Source organism: Panthera tigris, chromosome B3, assembly GCF_018350195.1.
Source record: "Panthera tigris isolate Pti1 chromosome B3, P.tigris_Pti1_mat1.1, whole genome shotgun sequence".
Classification (NCBI taxonomy): Eukaryota; Metazoa; Chordata; class Mammalia; order Carnivora; family Felidae; genus Panthera; species Panthera tigris.
This window is the reverse complement of record NC_056665.1, coordinates 135,116,219-135,141,389: the sequence shown is the minus strand read 5'-3', so window position 1 is coordinate 135,141,389 and position 25,171 is coordinate 135,116,219. Positions and strand designations below refer to the sequence as shown.

General features: G+C 54.0%; 2 protein-coding genes across 6 annotated transcripts in view; one reads left to right on the top strand and one right to left on the bottom strand.

Moving 5' to 3' along the window:
* The window catches only part of ITPK1 (inositol-tetrakisphosphate 1-kinase), a 180,193-nt gene extending 176,669 nt beyond the window's left edge, over positions 1 to 3,524 (top strand). For all 5 annotated transcript variants that reach the window (XM_042990419.1, XM_042990421.1, XM_042990422.1 and 2 more), the window contains one exon: positions 1,312 to 3,524. In XM_042990419.1, the coding sequence (XP_042846353.1) occupies positions 1,312 to 1,670 (359 nt within the window). In that variant the 3' untranslated portion in view covers positions 1,671 to 3,524. The remainder of the gene's footprint in view (positions 1 to 1,311) is intronic.
* A 3,297-nt stretch (positions 3,525 to 6,821) lies between these two features.
* Positions 6,822 to 19,708, bottom strand: CHGA (chromogranin A). The gene is made up of 8 exons (XM_042990418.1): positions 19,070 to 19,708; positions 18,186 to 18,232; positions 15,760 to 15,853; positions 14,907 to 14,975; positions 12,728 to 12,823; positions 10,395 to 10,832; positions 9,196 to 9,683; positions 6,822 to 7,006 (listed from the first exon to the last, which is right to left on the bottom strand). Exons 1-8 carry the CDS (start codon positions 19,113 to 19,115, stop codon positions 6,923 to 6,925), a joined length of 1,362 nt encoding a protein of 453 aa, XP_042846352.1. The 5' UTR covers positions 19,116 to 19,708; the 3' UTR covers positions 6,822 to 6,922.
* Positions 19,709 to 25,171: the final 5,463 nt, after the last annotated feature.

Sequence of the window (25,171 nt, the reverse complement as noted above, 5' to 3'; positions counted from 1 at the left end):
TCTCCTCATCTGTAAAACGGGAACAGCGTTGTGAGGAGGGATTAAGGGCACATGAATGCACTGTGCATGCCAGCCATTGTACGTGTTTTTAGTTTTGCCGTGGGCATCTCTGCTTCCCCTTCTCGGCCTCGGGCCCGCGACCGTCGACGACTGCCTCCGCCGCCCGGCCCCGGATGGGCTCTTTTGTGACAGGTGGTGCGCCTGCCCTCCTCGCCCAGCCCGTGCCCACGCGGCAAGGCCCATCCTGGAGGATGCGCGAGGGTCCCGGTGACCTCTGAGCGGTGGTGGAGGTCGTCCTGGTGGAGGGAGAAGCCGTGCGGGGTGTGAGCAGTGCCTGGAGCCCCTCGCAGAGTGGGCACCTGTTTCTGTCCTGTTCCTGGAGCTGTGTGCCCAGTTCTCATGCCTCCACACTGGATCGGGGAGGTGGGGGTGGCAGACAGGGTACTCATGTTGAATTTCTTTCAATGCAGTTTTTGGGGCAGTTAGCAAAACTTCCTTGGCCTAGATGGGAAACCTGCTTGGTGGGTGGCGCCCAAGGATTTGTTTGCCGACATTTGCCTTCGTGTCTGTGTTGGGAAACGTGGGCCGTGGGCAGGCCCTGGCAGTTTCTGTTCGGGAACCCCAGGCCCTGCTTTGTTAGAGGCACAGGTGTAGGTGGGCAGTGGCCCTGCTGGGGGCACCCGGTCTCCACCCCTTGGCTTTGATGCTCAGAGCACATGGCACAGAGGGCCTCCCTGCAGGTATTTTGGGGGTGAGAAGGCAACAGACTCTGTTCCAGGGGTAGCCGCTCTGGATCAGGGGTCTCCCCGGGCATGCCCGCAACGGCCTCCTCCCCCCGCCCCCGAGACCTCTCAGTTGACACAGGAGGAAGCTGAGGCTGGGCCATGTGGAGTGGACGGCTGTTTATGATTTAGGACGGGAGGAGCGGGCCTTCGGTATTGCCACGTCCCTCCATGCCACGTCCCGCCACATGCATCTTGGCACATTTGGGGCGGTGATTAAACGAGACCCTGAAACTGTACCCGAGAGGGACAGGGTATGGGGCGTTTGCCTGTCTGCTGGAGCGCCAAGCGTCTCACACCATGGGGACAGCCGAATTCAAGGGCTAGCCCGCCCACACCCAGCTTTGAGTCTAGGCTTGATGGCTTCCATCTGTCCCGTTACTTAACTGAGCCTCGGTTTTCTCTACGTCTTGAGAGCGCCCACCTTGAGTCCGGGAGCCCCATAGTCCACCTGTGCCCCGCTCTCCCTGCTGCCCGTCTCCATCCCAGCCTGGCTCAACGCCCTGTGCTGTCTCTTTCCTGCCCACAGGCTATGAGGGCGTCAGCGAGTTCTTCACAGACCTCCTGAACCACGTGGCCACCGTCCTGCAGGGCCAGAGTGCAGCCGCGGCAGCCGCGGGGGACGTGGCCCCACTGAGGCACAGCAGGCTCCTGGCGGAGCAGGCGGGCAGCCTGGCGGGCGAGCGGACGTGCAGCGCCAGCCCGGGCTGCTGCAGCAGCATGATGGGCCAGGACCCACCCTGGGCGTCGGAGGCCGATGCGGGCGGCGTGGGCACGGGCAGCACCACCAAGCTGCCCCACCAGAGACTCGGTTGCACCGCGGCGGTATCTCCCAGCTTCCAGCAGCACTGCGTGGCCTCACTGGCCACTAAGGCCTCCTCCCAGTAGCCACGGAGCCCAGGACCTGGAGGGCGGCACGGGCCGCAGAGTGCACCTGCTGGGCAAGCAGCTCCCAGCAGTGACGCTCCTACTAAGAATTCCCAGTGATCTGATTCTTTTTTTTGTTTTTTAATTTGTAACCTGATTTTCTGATGTCATGATCTAAACAAGGGGTGGTTGGGGGGGGGGAGATGGAAGAGAACCCCAAGTGGCCCAGCCTCGGGGAAGATGCCTGATACCTGCTGTGCAGATGTCTTCACTGGGTTTACACTTGCTGTGTCTTCAACACTAGGTCTGAATGTGAGGTGGGGTGTGCGTGTGCACGTGTGGCTGCTGTGCGTGTGCACATCCACGTCTGTTCGTCTCGATGGCTGCTGTGGACCAGGCCTAGGGGACCCTGGAGGGGGGCCGTCCCGGGTCAGGCTTTTGGCCACTGAACAGAGTGAGTGAGAGGTTCCTCATCTCTCGCTTTCCTCCAAGCCCCTCGCACCCAGGCCTGGCCCCCTCACTGTTCCCCTCCTGCTGGCGGCCTCCACGGCTTTGTGAGGAATGGGGCCTAAAGCCCCAAGCAGGTGTACGGGTGTCCCTCTGAAGAGCCAGAGGAAGCCAGAGGCACACCTACTGTTTCCTTGTGGGGGCTTCGTGCAGGGGGTCTGGGCTGTGGTCCGCCTATTGCCCACTCACAGAAAGGAAGAAGGAAGCTTCCTGGGGGCGGCTAAGGTCCTGAGTTGGCCTCTACTCTCCACGTCCAGCTCCCTGGAGTCCGCCAGGCCCTTCAACTTGTGTCCCATGCGGCCCTGCAAGGGGGCCTCCCACCCTGGCCAAGCGCCGCTCCCCAGGACCCCGGAGGAGGCTGCCTGGTCAGGAACCCTCGGGCTGATCTTGCGTGTGCCAAGGATTTGTGCCGTGACTGTGGACAGATCATCCCAGGAGTTGCTGGGCCTCCGTGTCCTTGTCTCTGATGAGCCGTTGAGACCAGAGACCTCTGAAGGGCAGGCTTGGTGCCCTACACCCTGCGGTGCAGTCTGCCTCTCTGAGAAGTCAGCCCGATGAGCCTCCCCTCGGCCTCGAGGTGATTTGGGGCCTCTTCCCCCGGCCAGGTGGGTGGGGGGGGGGTGCTGCCTGTACGCTTCACATCTTTTCGCACCGCCCAGCAGGCCCGCCCCACCCTTCCTGCACTCACTGCAAGCCCCAAGCACAGAGCCAGCCAAGTGTGAGGGGAGCTGCAGCCCCAGAGGTGAGGAAGCAGTTACCCCTCCTCCGTGAGAGTCCCCCCCCCAGCCCCTGACGGCAGCTTACACCACCGGCTGACCACTCCGCTCCCGCGGTGCAGGCGGGCAGACCGCCCCGCCCCTCTGCAAAGAAGGGGGCCGGTGAGGGGCTTTGCCAGTCCTGGGACAACGTGAACCTGGGCAAAATGCATAGGACCCCCTGAGCATGATCTTGTGTCCTGAGACATCCATTCACGTTGAGAAAGTGGGAAAGGCGTCCAGGCTGTCGTGCACGGTCCAATGAGGATGGCCCGAGAGAGGCTGCTGAACTGGGCACTCAGAGGTACCTTCGGGCCCGGCTCAGCAGGGGCGTGGGGGTCACCCACCTTTGGGAAAGGAAGGACTGGGTGGGGGCCGCCCTCAAGCTGCACTGGGCCTAGGGTGAGGACAGGTGCTGTTGGGACTGCCCGGCTGCCCTGGAAAGGAGGGCCCACCGACTAACTGCGTTTACACGACTTGAGTGTTGAACCCCGATTATAATGTCTGTACAGCGCCTTTCCTAGTCCATCCCTGAGCCCCGGGGAAGCAGGAAAGCGTGGCTGGCCTCTTGCACTGCTTTGTCTCCAAAATAAACTACTGAAATCGAACTGCATTTCACATGTGTTTACAAATGCTGTTGAAAGTTCATGCCATTCTCCTGGTCTCTTAATAAAACAGCTTTACCTTCTTAAATGAAATTCCAATCCCGATCTGTCTCAGGAACAGGTGGGGGGGGGGGTGCAGTGTGACCCCCGATGCCGGGCTGGGGCCTCTGGCCATATCGTGTTCCTGGGTAACTTACGTCATCCCCCAGGGTCACACGTGCTCAGGTCCAGAGCCCAGATATCAAGTAACTGTTCCCCACTGGCCTCGATGCGGGTGGCAGGCAAGGTGACCGGTTTTTCTGGAAGCAGAAGCCGAGGGGTGGAGTCTCATTTCGTAAGGACCTGGGAGCAGCAGGTGGTGGGAGAGGGAAAGGCCCTGCCTGGCAGCAGGCATCTTATCTTCCCTGCATCGCCCCTGTTCAGCGAACACTGGCCACCCCTGATGTAGGGGTTTCAGGAGCACAGACAAGGAGAGGGGCCATCACCCCCTCATCAGTGGTGATGAGGCACCAACCAGCGACCTCCACTCCCAGGGTCACTTGGGTGCACACTGACTTTTTTGGGTGCCAGGACACACTCTCCGTAGAGTTGATTTCCCCTCAGGCCTTGTGGTTTCCACATCAGGGAAAGACAGATCCACTAAAATGCCACGTCTTCCTTGGCCCCTTAGCAGTATCTCCCCCCAAAGGCTTGGTGGTATTCCCTCTGGGTCAGAGGCTCTGGAACCTTGCAGGGCCCCTGGGAAGGGTCTCCTGTGGTGTGTGCATGTGTAGCCCCTAGAGTTGGCCCTGCCAGGATCATGGGGGCAGTTAGGACTCTGATTCCCAAGCCTCTGTTTGCCAGTTGGTGGGCATGTTGGGGTCTGTGGCCCTCAGCACCTGTCTTGGTGGTGTTCAGTGGCCGGGGCTCCCGGAGGCACTCCTGATTTCAAGGGCTCCAGGAGCAAGTACCAGGGCCATATTTTGGCTAGGGCCATGGGTAAGTGCAGAGGGTCAGTTGCAAGGTCTCTGCCCTGGACAGCCTGTAACAGAGACCTTGGGCCAGGTTCTGCTTGCGGATGCTTTGTCCAACGATGTGATTCCACAGACATTAGGCTCCACTTGAGTGCAGGCCCTTGATGTCTGTCGTCTTCAAGAGGGCCCAGCAGAGTCTCCTGGTGTAGCATCCTTGCCATTCATGGAAGCGTCTAGGTTTGCGGCCCACAGTGGGTCGGGCTGGGCCTGAAGACACCCGGCACGGCCTGGACGCCTCGAACACCCAAGGAGTTGTGTGGTGTATCCTTCAAGTGGGCCTTCATCAATGATGGAGAGAACAACTTGGAAAAAAGAGTTTCTCTCTAACCCAGAGGACTGTCAGGTGGGCCTTGCCCGTTGGAAGGGCCATGGCAAGAAACTAGCTTTCCAGCCAGCTGCGATAAGCAGCTGTTGTCACATGGCCACTCCAAGACCAAGGGAGACTACACGTCCTTGTCCTAGTCTGGGAGATCGGTCCTCTGCTCGGGCACTCACACTGGCCACTGGCCACACAGCCGGTGAATGGCTTGACTGCTGTCCCTGGCGTCTGCATCTGCCTCTCTGTCCCCTAGAAAATGATTCGCCCGGCAGGCGCCCCGACAGGCCCTCGCCCTCCACGGGCCCTTGCCCCGAGCTAGCGATCTTGAGCTGGGTGCTGGCTGTCCTGAAGGCGCATAGCCAGCCCCTCCACCGAGGCTTACCGCGAGGCAGAGAAGTTTCCAGGCTTCTCCCTCTTCTATCTGCCTGGCCCCGCCCTGATGCCCCACACATCTGTCTGTCCTGCCCACACCTGAGCCTGAGCCTGAAGTGATGTGGCTGAGGCTTCAGGCCAACCACACTCCCATTGTTTCTGCCTTTCACGAGGAAGGGCTTGTGCTTTGCCCATTCTCTCTGCACAGCGCTGCCAATGTGATCTTGGAGTGACACTGCCCACCCCCGACACTGTTCAGAGGAGAGCTGTTCCTTGGTCCCACCTGGGCGCTCTCCCTTCTGGTTCTGACCACCCGGGAGCCTTTTCCACGAATGGTTGCATTTTCCCTTCCCGATTTACCCTGACCCGACGGCTTAGAGGGGCTGTTCCTTTCCCGTAGCCTGCCTGACCTCTTCCTCCAGGGCTGCATGTGGGAGCACACCTCTTCGACACCTGTTGCCTCACAAAAAGCTGCTCCCATAGTGATTTCACCGGGACGTTGGTGGTTCTAGTTCTAGTGACACCTGTGCTTTGTGACAAATGCTCAGGCCTCCGTCCTGTTCACAGGCAACAGGCAACACTTCCCAGAACCCCAGGCTGCCTTGTACTCGATCTGTGCATGTCCGTCCGTACGGTGTTTCTACGAATACACGTACTGTATATAAAATCACCGCTTTTGTAAAAGCCAGGAGACTTTGTCCCTGGGCTCTTTGGATTTGTCTTTACGGTTGTTCTGTGTGGTTATAACACAGGTGGCCATCTTTGGGATGGGTTTTTTTTCAGGGACAAGGTGACCCCGTGTTCCCTTTGTTAACTTGTCTCGGGAGCGGATGTTTTGATAGCTGACCGCCTAGTGGGATACAGTTTGCTGTTGTGTTTGTTCTTTCTGTAATGGTTGGGGGGTAGAGTGCACCCTTGAAAACGTGTGAAGAAATAAACAATGACTCCTGCTCTTTGGAAGGTGTCCCTCTGTGTATCAGGGGCTGGTTAGCAGCAACAGTGGGCAGCTCCCTCCCCAGCCTCATGGGACAGGCCTAGCCTTGGCAAGACTGTTCATGTGATTTGTATCATCATCATGGTTTTCTGGTCCAGGCTGCGTGGGCCCTTTGAACCCTCATCACAATCAGATGAGGAAGTAGTATCATCCCCATTTTGCAGATGAAGAAACTGATGTTGAGAGGTGCAAAGTCGCTTGCCTGTAGTCCCACAGCAACTTGAGCTCCCCTTGTCCCTTTGCCCAAATCTAGTCCCTCCCATCCCGCTCTGAGTTAAGAGGCGGGAGAAGTTCAAAGAAACCAGAAAGAGCCCAGAGCAGTTTTATTTCTCCTTAGATAAATTTTGTACAGAATATATTACAGTCAGGAGTTCTCAGCTTTCACCAAAAGGTCAGAAGTTATTGCAGTTGTGCCCAATGGCTCTGACGATGGAAAGGAAACTTCTAGAAAGCTGCCTGTGTCCAGAGAGAAGATAACCGTTTAAAGTCGTGGGGGGTGTGCCCCGCAGAGGGGCACACTGGGGCTGGAATCCAGAGCAGAAGGGAAGGAGCGAGGGGGCAACAGGGTGGCCTGGGCTTGGGCGGGCTGGGAGCGGCCTCTCTACCAGAAGCAGTGCCCGGGCCGTCTGGCCAGGACCTGCAAAGGGGACAGGAGAGCCAGGACTGCTGGGTGCCTCGGGGCCCTGGCTGGGGGGGCCGGCTGGCGTGTCAGCCCCGGCGCAGTGCCTGCAGCTGGCGGGCCACCTTCTCCAGCTCTGCCTCGATGGCCAACAGGCTTTCCAGCTCCTGGTCCTAGGAGAGAACATCAAGGGTCATTCACATGGAGGGTGCAGTCTGCCAGACTGGTTGTGCCACTGGCTAGCTGTGTGGCCTCAGGTGGCTTTGCCTCTCCCAGCTTTAGGGCTTTCATCCAGATCATGGGGACAGAGATGCCACCCTGCTGGGCCGCTCTGAGGATTACTGTGCACAAGAAATGGGCATAGGGGCCTTGACCCCACACCAACCCGGTAGCCTCATCCAGACCTGCCTTCCCCTGAATGGCTCTGGGCAGGCACGTGGAAAATGAAGCCTTCGGTGCTCTTCAGTGTTCCTTAGCTCCTCACCCCAAGGCCTAGACTGTGACAATGGCCCTGAACGTGAGTCCAGGCTTCCCTGCTTGAGGAGCCATGGGCCTTTGGCACAGGCTTGAGGATGTGAGGGCTTCCCTGCTTCTACCTGCCTAGGGTTGGGCCTGGATGCTCGGTCCCAATCATAGGGGGACCCAGCTCTGGCTGCCAGGGTGGTTCAGGGCAGCAGGGGACCCTTCTGTGACCTCTGCTCTGTGCCCCAGCCTCAGGAAGCTTTCAGGGTCCCCTGAACTGGGGCTGATGCCCACAAGCAGATGCCCTTGGACTTGGAGCAGGAGTCGGGGAAGGCCACGCCCTCACCCTCGGTCTTGACCTGGGAAAGGTAGTCTTGCTGGGGTCCCTGCCAGATGCCAGGCTGTGGAGGGCACCCATTGGGACCACTTGGAACAGACAGACAGTGGTTGTCATGGAAATAGGGACCTTAAAGCCTTCTGTCTTGCAGTGAAATTCTGTGAGGCCGGAACATTTCTAAGAAGACCCTTGAGCTGGGTGGAAGAGGCCTCTGTCCTGTCCTGTCCACAGGACTCTGGGGTCCCCATTTCTGTGCTCTGCAGTCCAGGGCTTTCTCTGCCCGTGGAGAAGGGAGCTGGCAGGCATCTCAGGGTAACTTGCTTGCTCTTTCCAGCTTCTGTGGGTTGGGGAGGGGCAAGCAAAGGTGCCCAGGCTTGTCCTGGTCCAAAGCTAGGGATGGAGGGCAGTCTCCTGGGCACATAGAGAGATGACCTCTCCTAGCTCCTGCTGCCAAGGAATCTTCTCCCTCTAAGGCTGCCAAGACTCTGGTCCCAGCCCAGAGAAAGGTTGGGACCCAAGGAAGGGGCCACATCCTTTTCTGGGTGGGCAGAGAGAACTGGGGTCATGGGTAGATTCCAGTCCCCAGCAGGGCCCTGACTTCGACCTGGACACTGAGGCCTGAACCACGGAGCCCTAAAGCCTCCTCTAGCTCCAAGATGGTACTGCCAGCCTGGCAGGGACCCCAACTCCCACTCCTCACCTCTGGGGCTACATCCCAGCATCCTATTGAGCTAACCAGGTATCCCTGAACATGGCCAGGTTTTGAAAGCTCATGTGTGTTCTGACCATAATAATGAGGTGAGCAGAAAGGACTCCTTACCGCATTTGAGAAATGGGGGAACCAATGAGGCTCAGAGAAGGGGAGTAACCCGCCCAAGGTCACACAGCTAGGAAGAGGCAGAACCCAGGTCTCCTGGCACATCCATGCCTCCCTCACCCACTCACCACCAGGCCCCGTGGTCCCACTGGCCCGGCCCTGGCCCCACCGGAGGGAGGCAGGGTCTGAACCTCGGAGGAGGGTGTGCCTGGGCTGCCTGGGGGCCAGGAGAGGACATTGCTGGACCAACCACAGGGATTTCCCAGGAAATCGCCGGGCACCTTCCGTGCCCTCCCAGCTCTTGGGGGCACGGTGCCCTCCTCGGGCCAGTCCCTGCCAGGTCCTTTCCTTTCCAAGTTCCCTCCGTCCAAAGCTCCAGCTTCACCCCTCACTCCTGCTTCACACCCAAACCTGCGGGGGCCCCCTATCACCTCCAGGACAGAGACCCACGAAGTGCCTTCAGGCATTGGCTGAACCACCTCTCCTGTCTCCACGACCCGATCTGGACAGCCCTCTCTTGCCTGCCTGTCCGCCAACTTTACCGGGTGCCTCTGTGAGCCAGGGTTCACTCGCCTCCCTGCCTGACCCATCCTCACCCCTGCCCCTGCTCTGCCCCTCTCCCGAGAGCCCCCCGTCCAAGTGCCTCTCCAGCCTCAGACCCGAGGGGACGGTGTGTGTCCCCTCAGGGGGGCAGGGCCCACACTCTGGAGGCCTGGCCTGGGGCTGGCACCCGCCCCCATACCAACCTCCGGTCTGCGGTTGGCACTGCCCTCCTCCTCCTTCTTCTCCTCCGGGTAGCTGCGCGCCTGGAGGGGCAGGCCCGCCTCGACGCTGTCCTCCCGGGAGGACGGCCTCCAGCCTCGTCGCAGCTGCAGCCCAGGGCCCCTGAAGTCGTAGGCCCGGGCCCGGAAGGAGAGCTTCATGGAGCTGTCGGGGTCCTCCTCCTCGCCCTCCCCCTCCAGCCGCTTCTCGGCCGTCAGCTCCTTGGCCAGCTGGTCCATCCTGCTCCATCGCTTGGCATCTTCCCACTCGTTGGACAGCTGCTCCTCCTCCTGCTCCTGCTCCAGCTCCCTGCTCTTCCCGCCCCGGAAGAGGCCTTGAGGGGCCTCTGCCATCTCCTCCTCCTCCTCCTGCCGAGAGTGCTCCCGCGCCCCCTTCCCCTCGGGGGGCTGAGCCTCCTCAGCCCCGGTCTTCCTGGCTCCATCCACAGCCAGAGCCTTGGGCCATCCTGGAGCTGGTGGTGGACAAGAGCAGGAGAATGAAGGAGGGCCCGCCGCTTTCCCTGGTCCCTGCCACTCCCCAGGGCCTCTCTGTGGCCATCGCTGGGGCCACAGACCATGCTCAGGGTCCAGCCCAGCCTCTCCGCAATAATTGCACTTGGAGGAAGAAGCCATCTTGACACCGTGCTTTGCAAGACCCTCTCAAAGCTCAGAGGGGTGGGCTGGCCGGAGCTTGCCTCTTCTGCGAGCCTTCTCCTCTGAGGAGCCCCCGATCCGGGAGCCACCCAGCTGGGGAGGGAGGAAGGACCCTTACAAGGCCTCATGGGGGGCCAGGGGCCTCTCCCAAACCCTGGGTGAAGCTGACACTGTCCCTAGACCAGCCTGCTTTCGGCTATCAGGCTGTCCCTCTGTTCCCGAAGCCCACCCACCCTGCAAAGCCCCTCTGGCCTCCTTGGTTGGAGGGGAGGGGCTGTGTGGACTAGTGGGAGATGCAGGGTTTTGGAGTCAGCCAAACCTGGGTGGTTGGAATCAGCTTTTGCTACAAATTAGCTGTGTGACCTTGGGCAAATTACTTAACCTCTCTGAGTCTCAGTTTTCCATCTGGAAAATGGAGATACACCTACTTTTCAGGGTTGCTGTGAAGGTGCAATGAAATTATGAGTGAGGTCCTCCCTCCCACCCTCTGCCTGGCACATTTGTTGAGGGGTCTCAGACGTCATACATACCCTCGTCCCTCTGGGTCTCCTTGTAGCCAAGGCTTGGGCGGGGGTTAAATGCTGCGGTGGGGCCTTCTTCTTCGGGGACAGCCTTCTCTCCAGCCTCTGTGTCCTCCTCCTCTTCCTCCTCCTCTTCGCGCTTTGCCTGCTGCTCTTGCTCTACACCCAGGCCCTTCTCTCTGTCCACTGGACCCTGGGAGAGGCTCCCTCTGTCCCCCTGGGCCTGTGGGCCTGAGTGTTTCTGGCTGGGAAGGCTGGCTGGGGGGTGGGCGTTGGAGGCTTCCTGCTCCCCTGGGGCCTGGTTGTCTTCCTCGACCTTGGACCCTTGTTCAGGCTCCGGGGAGGCCTGGGGCCTGGCTCCATCTGTGCCTCCATCATTCTTCTCTGTCTCTTTAGAATCCCCTCTTTTCTCCGCAGCATCCTTGGAGGATGCCTCTTCTGTCACCTCTGCAGAAACAACAAAGTCAGGCCCTGAGGGCCAGGCCACACACGGAGTGTCCCCGAGAGCCCAGTTGCAGAACTTAGTCATTGTATCTTTTTTTTTTTTTTTTCTGAACAGCAAGCAAAAGTTTATTAGAGTATAAGATTAGAAAGTAAGAATAGTAGGAAAGCTCTCTCTACAGAGAGGGGACATTCGAAAGTGAATGCCCTAGTCATTGTATCTTTTGGCTTCTAGAAAGTCCAGACCAAGACTTGTGACACAGTTAGCATTACTTGCTCTGTGTCTGGGTCTGACCTGAGTACAACTGGCATATCTTTCTTCCTTTATAATTCTACTTTCTTTAAAAAAATTTTTTTACTGTTTGTTTTTGAGAGAGAGAGACAGACAGACAGAGTGCAAGCGGGAAAGGGGCAGAGAGAGTGAGAGTCACAGAATCTGAAGCGGGCTCCAGGCTCCGAGCTGTCAGCACAGAGCCTGATGTGGGGCTTGAACCCACGGACCATGAGATCATAACCTGAGCCAAAGTCCTACACTCGACCGACCGAGCCACCCGGGCGCCTCTGTAATTATACCTCTTAAAGCAGGAAGTGATTAAAAAAAAAAAAAGACCTTGAAAGGTCTTAACCTCTGTATGAGAGGCATCATCACTACACATTCCTTCTCCTCTCCGTGTGAGGCTTCTCTGTCTTGATGTCCTGTGAAAGTGCTCAACTATTTGTAGGGTTTCATTAAAAGGCATTTTAGGGCAGCCTGGGTGGCCCAGTCTTTTCAGCGCCTGATTCTGGATTTTGGCTCAGGTCATGATCTCATGGTTCACGAGTTCAAGCCCCGCGTCGGGCTCTTGCACTGACAGTGCAGAGCCTGCTTGGGATTCTCTATCCCTGTCTCTCTCTCTGCCCCTCCTCTGCTCTCTGTCTCAGTCTCTCTCTCAAAATAAATAAGCTCTAAAAAAACAAAACAAAACAAAACAAAAAAAACCATTTTCGGCTGGCTGCCTTGAAGATAGGCTTTTACCCGGTAAAAATCCCTCCCTGCACCAGAGTGATTACTATTGAACAAAGCCTCGCCAAGTACGTGCCGCCATTTGACTCCAGGACTCCAGGTGAAAGTGCTCCCATCCCGTTTACAGAAAGTCCGCCTGATCCTCAGAGGGTGACCTGTCCATGCTCACAGTCCGTGGGCAGCAGGGTCTTGAATCCAAGTCTCCAGATGCTAAGTACAGGGTGCTCTTTGCCCTGACACATAACTGCCTCCCCCATTAAAGCCTCCAGGTGCCCCAGATGGAAGTCCATGGAGATCCTTGGTCCTAGAAACTGGCCTGCCCACCCACCTATGTGCAAAGAGCAGGCCTTGCGGGGATACTTTGTAGCTGTTTCCGGGCAGGAGGATGAGTACTAGGGCATCACCTTGACCTCAGCCATGATCTCTTTGGACCTTAGAAGCTCTTGTGGCTTCAAGAAAGATGATCCAGGTTCATTCAGTGTTTGAGACCTCCTCTCCTGGGACCCTCCTATGACAGGACTATGCCGAGGCACCACCAAATCCCAGGAGGACAGGTGCCAGGGGCAGGGGTTCTTCTGCAAGGGCTTCTGGGAAGATCCAGAGTTGAGGCTGCCCTCCCACCAGACCAGAGACTTCCTGCCCTGAGCATGAGCCCCTGTGGTGGGCAGGCTTTGCAGTGACATAGACCCGGATTCGCATCTCGTTATGCTGCTTACCTTGGGCAAGGTACTTAACCCCTCTGGGCCTCAGTTTCCCCATTTTTAAAGGGAAGACTGAAATGATAGCTCCTTTACAAGGCCTAAAGGAGGGTCTCCTGACTCCAGGGAGACCTTGATCTTATGACTACTGTTATGATCTCCTCCGTCCCCAGCCTCCAGCTAGACTGGCCAGCACTGACCTTTCAGCTCTGCCTGGTCATTCTGCTTCTCAAGAGCCTCTGAGAGTCCATCCTCAAGACCGCTGTGTTTCTTCTGATGTGCCCTCTCCTTGGCACCTGGTATGAGAAAAGGAGGGGAAAAAAAAAAAAAGAAAAGGAGAAAAAAGTCCCATTTTGCCAAGCCAGCCCTGGGATATTTGTCTGTGAGAACGAAGGCTTCCGTTTCCTTATCTGTAAACTGGACATGTCATGTTCCAAGTCTGCTTAATGAGAGACTGAGGGGGCAAGACCCAGGCGGGGGGCCACCCCTTCTCAGCTGGGGCTCATCAGGCAGCCACGGCACCTGTCCACACTCAAGTTTCCCACCTGAGATAAGAACAAGCCCTGCTTGCTGCCTCTTAGAGCAATAAAGACTCAGATGGAACACAGGGTCCCAGGGGTGGGAGCAGAGAGGTAGCTAGGGGACTCTGCAACAGGAGACAGCAGTGACTGCTTGCCCCCTCATGGGGGATCTTGAATCAGGTGAGCCCTGTTCCCCCAGGTCCTGGGGAGAAGGCCAAGCACGTGCTTGAACCCCAGTTCTGCTGCCGTGATCCACACACCCCTCTCCCTGCATGGACCCCAGGCTGCTGCTATTTTCCCCATGCTGGGAATCTCTGGAGTGGCCAGAGGCACCGACACAGCGGTTGTGGGCCAGGGAAGGAAGCCCAGATTTGACCCCGGGAAGGCCTTGGTTCACACCTCCTGGCGATTCTTTGCTCTGTGACCTTGGGTAACTTGGTCTATCCAAGACTTGGTTGCTCATCTACAAAACAGGGCTGCTGCTTGGTACACAGAAGTTGTTCTGAGTGCAGAAGAGGGAGTGGATGGACGGATGGTTGGATGGGTGGAAGGACAGGTGGACATATAGCTATGTCCCATACTCTTTCAGTAGAAAACAGTAATATGTATGTGTATTGGAAACTGTTCATAATGGATACACGCACATATGTGTGTATACAGGTGTTTCAGGACACATTCCCCCATAACAGTCTGTGTTGACACTATATTTAATTATTTAAATGTAGTATCTTAGTCATTCAATATTTAATTTTTAAATTATCGTATTGCAATAAAACATTTAATGTTCAGCTAAAAAAAAAAACCCACCAGGGTCAATGATGATGAAATTAATGAGACAGGCAGTAACTGCCACGGCTCCGTTCAGCACCCGCTCTGTCCCAGGCACTCACTTCAGACTCCCAGCAACTATACGAGACAGGTGCTTGCCTTCCGTTCTCACACACGTGGCCTGGTCCTCTCCAAAGGCCTCAGAGTGGGGGTCTCCCCAGAGCTGGAGAAGTCTTCATGCCTCCGATCCCACCCCCGACCCGAGACAGAAGCCCAGCCCTCAAGACAGACCCTCACTTCCTTTGGAAGCAGATGCAATGTTCTCGACTGAGGTCCCATTCCCAGAGAGAGGCACAATGCCAGCGGCCCTGCCCCCAAATAAATAGCCACTTCCCACAGGATGTCAGCTCGGGGCAGATGCAAGGCCAGAACGCATTTTGTTTAACTTTCCAGGTTCCTATGAACGCAGGAAGGAACCTGAGGCTGGGCATCTGTGGGATGACATCAGTCTAACCCTCCATCCCAGCATCCTGTCCCGGCTCTGCTTGAATATCCTCAGTGACAAGGGGCTCACTCCCTCACAAAGTCACTCCATTCTCAAGAGTATCAGTGGATTTTCTTAATCTCTAAAGCATGCTGAAAGTCTGGTCTGTGTTTTGGGGGTGAGCAAGACCTTGCTTCCCGCATCAACCCCTTGAGCAGAAGCTCACAAGAAGAAAGGGGCCTGTCCTGTCTTCTGGAGACCAATTTTCTTTTAACAGAGGAAAGGGATTCTCTCTGTAACCTAGTCTTAAAAGCGCCCCCACTGAAATGACTGAACTGCAGAGATGGGGTATTTGGAGAGCTGCGTCTGGTCTTGGCATGTCCTTAACTTACTGTGTGACCTTGGACAAGTCGCTCAACCTCTCTGGGCCTTACTCTCCTTAACTGTATCAATGACAAATTGGACCAGGGCATGAAGGACCCCATCTTCCTACTCTATAACTGGAAGAATCAGAGAGAAATAGGGCATTGCTCAAACTCACACCCTGGTTTTCTCTCAATTACTGGAATTTACCCAGTAAATTCATATGCAGTGACTGGAAAATACCTTGGAGAGCAAGATCTTGGAGTTCTTTCAGCAAATTCTGATGTCGCAGGATTGAGAGGATCCGTTCATCTGCAATGAAGAGAGTCGTTATGGGTGGTTTCCAGAGAACAGCCAAGAAAGAGATGACTATCAATATTTTCAGCTGAACACAAGGAATTTATTTTGGACACTCAAAACCTGGGCAGCAGCCTTAAGATTGGGTCTTGAGAAGACACTTTTGAAATGGCCTCCTCTCCAAGGTGCCAATTCTTCCTACTACATCAGCAAGGTCAGCCACTGGCCCAGCACCCAGACCTCAGCCAAGAGGTGGCAGGCCCCCAGGTGAGGTAGGTGTCTCTACCCACATCGTGTCTTCCAATATTCATCCCCATGCCTGATCCACCTGGGCTATCCTTTCCTATCTACTGATTTCCAACCTTTCTCTGAAAGTCCAACCCAATGTTGGACCCATCCAACAGCTGATCAGAACTTGACTGCTTGGTTGGAAAGACTTTGTCCTTCTCAGGCCAACCCCCACACTTCTTTATTCATCACATACCTATAGATTGTCTAGCAGGTGTTAGAGGCTGCTCTTGGCTCTGGGGGTCTAGTACACAAAATCTCTATTCACAGGGTGGACGGCCCTGCTTTCATTCTGCCCAGAATTCTAGTTAATTGAGTTCCTATCTGTTCCATCCGCCAGTCTGTAAGTTCCAGAAGCACAGGGGCTGTGACCCCCCTCATCTCTCCAGACCACTCAGACCCTAGCACAGGCCTGCCCAGGGCAGGCACTCGATCAGTGACTGTTGAATTAAGTCACTGAATTCTGCTCAAAGCCACACACCCGGATCCTCACCCCCAGCCCTGCCCGTACCTCCTCGGAGGGTCTCGAAACACTCCTGGCTGACAGGCATGGGGCTGGGCTTGGAAAGCGTGTCGGAGATGACCTCAACGATGCACTTCATCACCTGGAAAGAGAGTGGGTGGGGGGAAGGCTGGGGCTGGTTTGTGTATGGGGTTCAGCCCCAGAGGCTCCACAGCAAATTTCTAATGAGAATATAAGGACATTTGCTTTTGTCTTCAGGAGTCAATGGATGCCCGTCTGAGGGGCACAGCTTTGTGTTCTTAGCCAGACAATAACCACAATAAAAGAAAACCCTTATATGGTGTTTGCCATGTGCCCGGTGATGTAATCACATAGCCAGCAGGTGCCCCTCTGAGGTACCAAGCGTCTCTCCAAAGAAGGGGAAACTGCTCCTGGGCATGGAGGTATGGCTTGCAGAAGTCCTTGAACCTTGCAGATGCCTCAAAGGGCAACTATCTCCAGGAAGTATTTCTGGACTGCCCAGAGGAGAACAAAGACCTTCCCTGGCTTTACTCTGTCTGGAAACAGGATGTGGATCACTGTCTCCCAACATTCGTGATGTTGTCACCTGCAAGGAGTGACAGCCTCCCAGTCTGGCTCTACATTGGGCCAGGGGATGAATCCTGTGGCCGGAGGTGGGCACACATCAGCTACATCGACGCGCCTGCCTATTCCAGGCCCACGGCAGCCATATCTCCGAAGGTTTTGTCTCAGGCCCAGAAAGGTGCTGTGGATAATCAGGCACCTGGTAAGTGGATATTGGAAGGTAGTGCTAACTGGAGTGCAGCATCCTAGCTGTGTGATCTTGGACATGTGACTTGACCTCTCTGAGCCTCAATTTTCCCACTTGTAAAATGAGAGTGAGAAGACTTTCCCGCTCCCCTCCCAGGGTGATCAGACACAGATGGAAAAACACTCTATAAAGCATGAAGTGCCCCACACACCAAGAGAGGGATTCACAACTTTCAACCTGCTTCAGCTGCCTAGAGCAGGGCAGAAAACCAGGAGGTGCCAGACATGCATCAGGGATTGCTGGTGGGGAGTGAGGGGGTGGCAGGCTGTGTCTATGGGCTGCCAAAGCAAGCCATCCAAAAATTCAGGATGGCAAACTGGCAAAGAGGCTCTACAGTAGTCACAGCATCATAGGATGGAATATTTAGGTCTTAACCAGCTGTTATGGTGCTCCTGCCCCAGGCTGCTAGGTGGAGTATGGTGACCACGGTGTCTCCCATAGAGATCTGGTAGGAAGAGCCCTCAGGTGTTTACCCTGCATCCCCCTGCAACCCCGTACCTCACACTGGGAATGGCAGATAGTCACCAGTCCATGAGGACAGGTTCTGGGACAGAGGAACTGGGCATGGGCCCCAAGAATAATAAAGAGCCTCAAAAGGGAAGCCCTAGGAATAATGGTGCCCATTTACTGAGGACCTGCCATTTGCCAGGCACCTGACATCTATGATTCCCTACTCTCATGACTTCCCTCAAGGGAAATACTACAGATGGGAAAAGTGGAAGCTCAGAGAAGCTCAGGAACTTTACCAAGACCACACAGCTATAAGAGTGCAAGTAAATTAAATCACTAAATTCTGCCAAGTGAAATACAGGAAATATAATTGAGCAAATAGAGGCTGAAATTGCTTTGCTGTTTTGGGTTTAACCATAGCCTCTCTGGAATGGAAGAAAACAGCTCCTGAAAAGGTGAGGAGTAGAAATTTCCCTGAGTCTCAAGTGGGGGTATCTGTGAGCATCAGAAACTGGAAAAATAGCCCCAGCCTAGACATGAATGGATTCCAAATATATACCCAACAGAGTGTCTGTCTCGCTGGCTACAGAACTCCCCATTGGTATCTCCTAAGGCCCTTTCGGAGGGGGACATGCACCATAAGCCCTAAATGGCCAGCACCCTGGGTACAGAAGCCATGATCAAGAGTCTTCTCATTCTGGCCCTTTGGGAGAGCCAGGGCTTGAGTGCCTGGGGGGTGGGGGTGGGAGGGCAGCTAGCAGAACCTTGGGAGGAGGGGAAGACCAAAGGGGGAGGCCAGAGCCAGAGAAATGAAGACCATCCTTGCAGGTCTGTGGACAACCACAGCCACAGAGAAGTCCCCCCACCTAACCCAGCAGCTCATGGTAGGCCTGCCAGATGTGGAGTGTTCAAGGCAGTAGGCCTGGCACCTTGGCCCAGCAGCTAAGACACAGGCCCCATCGGCAGCATACCCAGCTCAGATGAAGCTGGGGAAGTCCCCACAGCAGGATGGCAGGGAAATCTAGCAGTCTTTGATATCTTCTTTTGCAAGCTGTCCCCAGGCTCAGCAGCCGCAGTGCTGGCTCTTGGCTTTATGCCAAACTCACTCCTGCAGCTGCCTAAAAACTGGCTGTGAGGCGTCCACTGGGCTTCCTACCCGCCATCCCGGGGGCATCCCCATTCCCCTTCTTACCTCGGTGTCCCCTTTATTCATAGGGCTGTTCACAGGGAGGGCAATGACTGGGGAAAAAATAGAGAACTGGAGTCACTCCTCTGCTCCAAGGGGAGAGCCCAGTCCTTCCTGACCCAGTTTACAGGGGGCCCATTCATCCCAGTGCTCCCCTCAAAACTGCCCCCACCCAGTGGTTCTGTTTCCTTTCCCTGGCTGCTGCTCCCATGGGTATGGCCCCCAGAGGCTACACTGAGCTCCCTAACACTGCCTTTTGGGAAAGTTCCTGCTCTGGGGGGGGGGGGGGGGGGGAGGTGGGGGGGGGGAGGCAGGGGAGAGGAGTGGAAGCTAATGCTAGGAAAACAAGGGCAGCGGCTGAGTGGGATTGGGGTGGAGAAGGAAGCGAGGAGAGGAAGACAGACCCCAGAGGTGTGGGAAAAGAGACGGAGGAGGAGGATTGTGAGAGATGATGCGGAGGGGTAGAAGCCAAGGGCAGAAAGATAGAGCAGGAGGGGGGAAGAGAGAGACGAGAGCGGGAGCCAGCAACGGTTCTCCCATCTCCCCCAATGACCTTGGCCAGCCACGGCACGGAGCCAGAACTGGCCCAGATGCAGTCGAGACGTCGAGCCCAGACAAGGGGTAGGGGGCGCCGGGGTGAGGGGGAAGGGTGGGTCCTGCCCCGCGGGGTCAGGAGTCTGGCCCGCCAAAGAGTCCGTCCGGTAGGTCTACGGGTTTGGGGCCGAGACCGCTGCGGGGTCAGCAGGGAGGCGGTGGCGCTGTCCGCGGTGCTGAAAACTCGCCGGGCCGGAGGGGAGGCACGAGGGGCGCGCGGCGCTGCGCGGAGCCTCGACCTCAGGGCAGGCGGGGGCGCCCAGGACCCTCTCCCACGAGACCCCGCGCTCGCTCACCTTGCCCGGCGCAGAACAGAAGCGCCAGGACAGCGGCGGAGCGCATGGCGAACCCGAGGCGCAGAGCAGTTGGCGGTCTGGGCCCCGGCACCGCAGGCACCCTGGCGAGGGCTGGCTGGACGGGCGGCCTGGGAGCGGGTTGTGGCGGCGCTGGCGCGGATTGGGGGCGGGGGGCGCGGCTTCCCTCTCGGCGTCCGTCTGTCGGCCCACCCACCAGCCTCTGTGCAGTGGGCTCTGGTACTGCAAGAATTTATATACCCCCGACCCCGGAAATGACGTCATCGGGACCGCCTCTGCCCCCTTTCCCCACCCCTCCGGGGGGTCCGGCAGCAGCTCGCTCCGCCCTCAGCTTCACGCCTCTGGCTTCTGCTGTCCGCCGCTGGGCTCTCTTGGGTCGAGCTGTGAGACAGTTCTCTGGCTTCCAGGAGGATAGCAAGGGACCTCAGCTGATCCTCCACCCCTCGACGGTTCCACCGACTTGCTGTGGGTCCGTGGGCAAGTCACTCCCAGTCTCTGGGCCGCCTGTTCCTTCAGTGTGTGCTGAGGTCCCTGCCAGCACTAGCGCGCCACTTCATGCTCCTGAGATTCCCACAGCGGGGGCGCGCTTCCCCTGATGCCAGAGTCTGGAGGCTTGCTCCACACTCAGGGCTCCCTCAACTATCTAGCAAGTCCTGCAGCGGCCTCCCGACCCCCTTTTGGAGTAAGGCACTCCCCCCCGCCCCCCGACAAACCCGTTTTGTGCCTTCACAATTTGTAATTGTATTATGTATTTATGTATTTGAAAACGTTTGGTCGCCATTGCTTTCTGAGGGCAGCACCTGGCACAGAGTAAACGCATTTAATAGATACCTGTTGAATGTACTGATTGAAAGTTCAAGCCAGGGAAGAATGAGTGAATCCTGGGCTCTGGCCATTGTTGAACAGCTCTCCTGGGGGGTGGTGAGGGAAGAGTGGGGGGTAGTTCTAGATATTAAACCAAAACAGGAGCTCTTGTAATTTCTGCTCATTAGCCCTAGTTCAGCCCCCTTAGGATCTGCTTCTTGCTGCTGCTAACCCACTGTATATTTGAGAACAGCTCTCATAGTCTCTTTGAGTGTCCTCAAAATCTGGGCGTTTGGGGGCACCTGGGTGGCTCAGCTGGTTAAGCCTCCGACCTCTGCGCAGGTCATGATCTCACGGTTTATGGGTTCCAGTCCCAGGTCGGGCTCTGTGCTGACAGCTCAGAGCCTGGAGCCTGCTTGAGAGTCTGTGTCTCCCTCTCTCTCTGCCCCTCCTCTGCTTGCTCTCTCTCTCTCTCTCTCTCTCTCTCTCTCTCTCAAAAATAAATATTAAAAACTTTTTTAAAATCTGGGCATTTTGTGTGTCAGATTGGTTTCTTGGTTTGTGTCCCTCTGCCCTGGGGCCACATTGCTGCTCTCAACCTGGATGTCACACTGGAAGCCCTTTGCCACCTGACCCCAATGTCATAGTGAACCTGGTATCTGGGCTACAGTTTGGCATCAGTTGACATTGTCCAGAGCCTCCTTCCTGCGACTCTGCCCACATCTGCTGCTGCTATTTCCTACTTCCTGCCCCACCCCATGCCCACTCCTGCCCCTAAAGGAAAACCTGGCAGGAGCTCATAGGAGACCGAAATGATCCTTTTCATGTGTTTATTCTGTCATTCAGCCACTATTTGGTTAACACCTACTATGTGCTTAGAACAGCACTCAGCTATTCTCGGTGCTGAGGATACAGCAGTGAACATAACAGACAAAGGGCTGATTCTTATGGAGTTTACATTCTAAAGGTGAAGACAGAAAATGAATAAGTAAAGAAGTGAAATGCACAGTTGTCAGGTGGAGACAAGTACTACAGACAAAAATGAAGCAGGGAGGGGGATGGGTGTGTTGGGGAGGGGTGGGGATATGTTTTAGACAGGGTGGGTCTGAGAAGTCTTCACCAAGGAAGTGATGTTTCAGCAAAGATCTGAAGGTGATGAGGGAGGGGGTTGCAGGTGTCCAGGGGAAGGGGGCCCCAGGTAGAGGCAATGGCAAGAACAAATGTCTGGTGGAAGGAATGTGCCTGGCATGTTCAAGGATTTGCAAGGAGATAGGGTGAAAGGGACTTTGAGAATATAGCTGAATAGTAACACATAGTCCATCCCCAAAACTTGGAAAATGCACAGAAATGCAGGAAAGCACCTGTACTCACACTACCCAGAGGTAAGCATCAATAATTTAAAAGTATGTACAGTATTCTATAGTCTTTGTTGAAGCAGCTCCCTTTGTAAAGGGCAGTTCCCAGAAAAAGACTTCAGCTGAGCACAGACAGAATAAGTGCATCAGGCCCTTCTGATGTGGGATCATCCTGAGTGTGTTACAAAGGACCGCAACATGCTTCATCTCCAGAGTCCTATCACACAGACTTACCCAGTCATGAGTAGAGTGGTCTACCACAGTTTATTGTGTGCCACAATTTGTTTGACTAATAGACAAATAGATTTCCTAGGGCCCCCTGAGTGGCTCAGTCAGTTAAGCATCTCACTCTTGATCTCAACTCATGAGTTCAAGCCCCATGTTGAGCTCTGTGCTAGGCAGGAAGCCTGCATAAAAATAAATAAATAAATAAATAAATAAATAAATTAATTAATTAAATAAAATAAAATAAAAAATGAATAGATTTTTTTGTTTTTGTTTTTGCTGTTATATATTTCTAAATGTTTATTTGTTTATTTTGAGAGAGAGAGTGGGGGTGGAGGGACAGAGAGAGAGGGAGAGAGAGAGAATCTCAAGCAGGCTCTGTGCTGTCAGCTTAGAGCTTGACACAGGGCTCAATCTCACGAATGGTGAGATCAAGACCTGAACTGATATCAAGAGTTGGACACTTAACCAACTGAGCCACCCGGGCACCCCTTGTTTTTGCTATTATAATGAACAATCTTATAGACAAACCTCTGTGGCATTTGCAATAATTTCGTGTAATGGTAGGTGAATTCCTCAAAGGAAATGGATGTTTTTAAGACACTTGGTATGCATTGCCCAACTGCCGGGAAAGTTGAACCGCTTCCCAAGCTGAGTGGATTTTTCTCAAGGGAAATTTCAGAGCTCCTGCCTGAAGCCTTCTAAGGCCCCCAGTTCTCCAGGAGCCTGATCCTGCTTACCCCATGAAGTTGAGCATAACCAACTAGCAAAAATGTCCCAAACTAGGCTTCTAAAATGACAATGCCAATAATTGACATTTGCATCATGCTTTATAGCTCTTCAGAATGTTCATTGTTGAGCCCTTATGGTGCCCCTAAGCCTAAGGTAGAGTGGAAGTTTTTTGTTTGGGTTTTTTTTTTTTTTAGAGGCTGCTTTTATTTTGTTTTTCAATTTTCAATTTTTTTATTTTTAATTTGTTTATTGTTTAATTTACATCCAAGGTAGTTAGCATATGGTGCGACAATGATTTCAGGAGTAGATTCCTTAGTGCCCCTTTACCCATTTAGCCCATCCCCCTCCCCCAACCCCTCCAGTAACCCTCCGTTTGTTCTCCATATTTAAGAGTCTTTTCTGTTTTGTCCCCCTCCTTGTTTTTATATTATTTTTATTTCCCTTCCCTTATGTTCATCTGTTTTGTCTCTTAAAGTTCTCATATGAGTGAAATCATATGATATTTGTCTTTCTCTGACTAATTTCGCTTAGCATAATGCCCTCAGGTTCCATCCACGTAGTTGCAAATGGCAAGATTTCATCCTTTTTGATTGCTGGGTAATACTCCATTGTGTGTGTGTATGTGTGTGTGCATATATATATATCCATTTCTTCACTGGATTATTTGTTTTTTGGGTGTTGATTTTGATAAGCTCTTTATAGATTTTTGGATCCCAACCCTTTATCTGATATGCCATTTGCAAATATCTTCTCCCATTCTGTCGGTTGCCCTTTAGTTTTTCTGATTGTTTCCTACACTGGACCGAAGCTTTTTATTTTGATGAAGTCCCAACAGTTAATTTTTGCTTTTGTCTCCCTTGCCTCTGGAGACGTGTTGTGTAAGAGGTTGCTACGGCAGTAGAGTGGAAGTTTTGACCTTACCTTGTGGATTTGGAAACTGAGACCCAGGCTGTTAAAGTGAGCCTCCAAGGGACCGCATGGAAGGTGAATGGTAAAGTTGGACCTAGAGCTTGTTTTGCCCAAATACCCATGATTTCCCCATCTTATAATTTCTCACATACTGTTACTTCTCCCTGGGATGCCACTATGGCCTGATGAACCCCTCCATGCCTCTCAGGGCCTGAGGCAATTGTTTCCTCCTCTGTACCTCACAACACTTGCCTGAGCATTTATCACAAAGGCTGAAGGTTTTGTCTTCAGATCCTTCTATCTCATTACACTTTGAGCTCCTTGGTGCTTGGTCTATATCCTGCTCATCTTGTGACTTCAGTTCCTGGCATAATGCTGGGCACGTGGTAGGCACAAGGGAAAAATTAAAGAAGGAAAAACAACTCACATCCCTTGGTCTTATCTTTGGGCTTGGGGCTGGATTAATTAGAGCAGGATAAGCTGATGGAAAAAAAAAGACTCCAAAATATAGTGGAGTATAATGGGATCTTGTTTCTCTCACATGCAACAGCCCAGAAGTAAACAGTGGTGTGGCTATGCCATTCTCAATATGAGATTTCCATCTTTGATACTAAGGGAGCTACTTCAGTTTCTGATATTTCTCCACCACTGCAAGGGGATAAAGGGTAGATGGAGGCCAAACAGCTTCTTTGTAAGGCTATGATAAAGAACTTGCACGATCACTTCTCACAACCCATTGGCTAGAACTTGGGCATACGGCACACCTAGTTGAAAGGTAGGCTGGGCACCCATTGAGGGTGGTTCCAATTACTAAAGGAAGAGGGACTAGTGGAAGACAATTACTATTCTATACCACACAACCCAGGGGGATGATGATAAAAACTAACCCTCATAGAAAACTTGCCAAGAGCCAGGCACTGTTCTAAGAGTTTTGCATTAACAGCCCTATGAGGTAGGTGCATTATTATACTTGCTTACGGATGGAGTTCTGTAAGAGAATTAAGCCCCAATGTCCTAAGGCATTTAATATGCAATAAAATAAGGTCTCTTGTGTGCACCTGAAATGGTACTAATTGTGCACCATCATTGGGAAATTTGAGAAAATAGTTGTTAAGATAATTTCTGTGTTTCACGGTTCTGATAAGGAACCTTGTATAGTGTAGTTGATAGGTATCTTTCAAGGAGTCACGTACTGGGTTTGATTTCTGTCTTTGTTTGGATTCCCCCAAAAGCAGACCCTAAGACAAGGATTTGGTACAAAGAGTTCATTTGGAAATTATCCCAAGAAACACAATGAGGGAGCAGGGAGGTGAGACAAGGAAAGGAAAAAAGCCAACGAAGGGTGTGGTGATGAGTTGAGTCACCACTGAGGACAGTGGAGACTCAATCTTGCTGGGACCTGTTGAGAGACTGCGCAGAATACATCTCAGAATTTTTCCACTGGGGTGAGAAAGCTGGAGTTCTTACTTGTGGATTCCTTACCCTCATTGAGGGTCTCTCCTGGAGGCATTGATTTCCCAGCACTTCTGGTCTGTTCTGAGAAAGGGCCACGCAAACTCTCACTGCCTGAGAACACCTTCCGGCAGAGAACACTTGCAGCCTTTGGTAGGTATAGGAGCTATCTACAGGTAACCTCCAAGGTGGCCCAGACGGAGGTAGGTGGGACATTGATATCTGCTACAGGGCTTTATACATGGTATTTTATTTCATCTTTACAATAAACCTGTGGCTAAGTTACCAGCATCCCTGCTTCTCATATGCAGAAGCCAAAGCTCAGAGGGATGGAGTGATTCTACCAAGGTCACACAGCTAGGAAATGGTAGAGTCTAGGGGCCACCCATCTGTCTTGTATCACTCCCTGCTCCCCTTCCTCGGCCCCAAGCCCTCTACTAGCCTGTTTTAACAGGTCCCCATCAATAGCTCCCACCAAAAAATTTTACCTTCAGGCTTTCTTGGGCTTCTTATTGCTTGAGAAAGACAATTAGTATTTTTGCAACCTTAAGTGGATGAAGCTTGAAGAAAGGCTATTTTTATTGCTGTGAGTATATACATACAATCC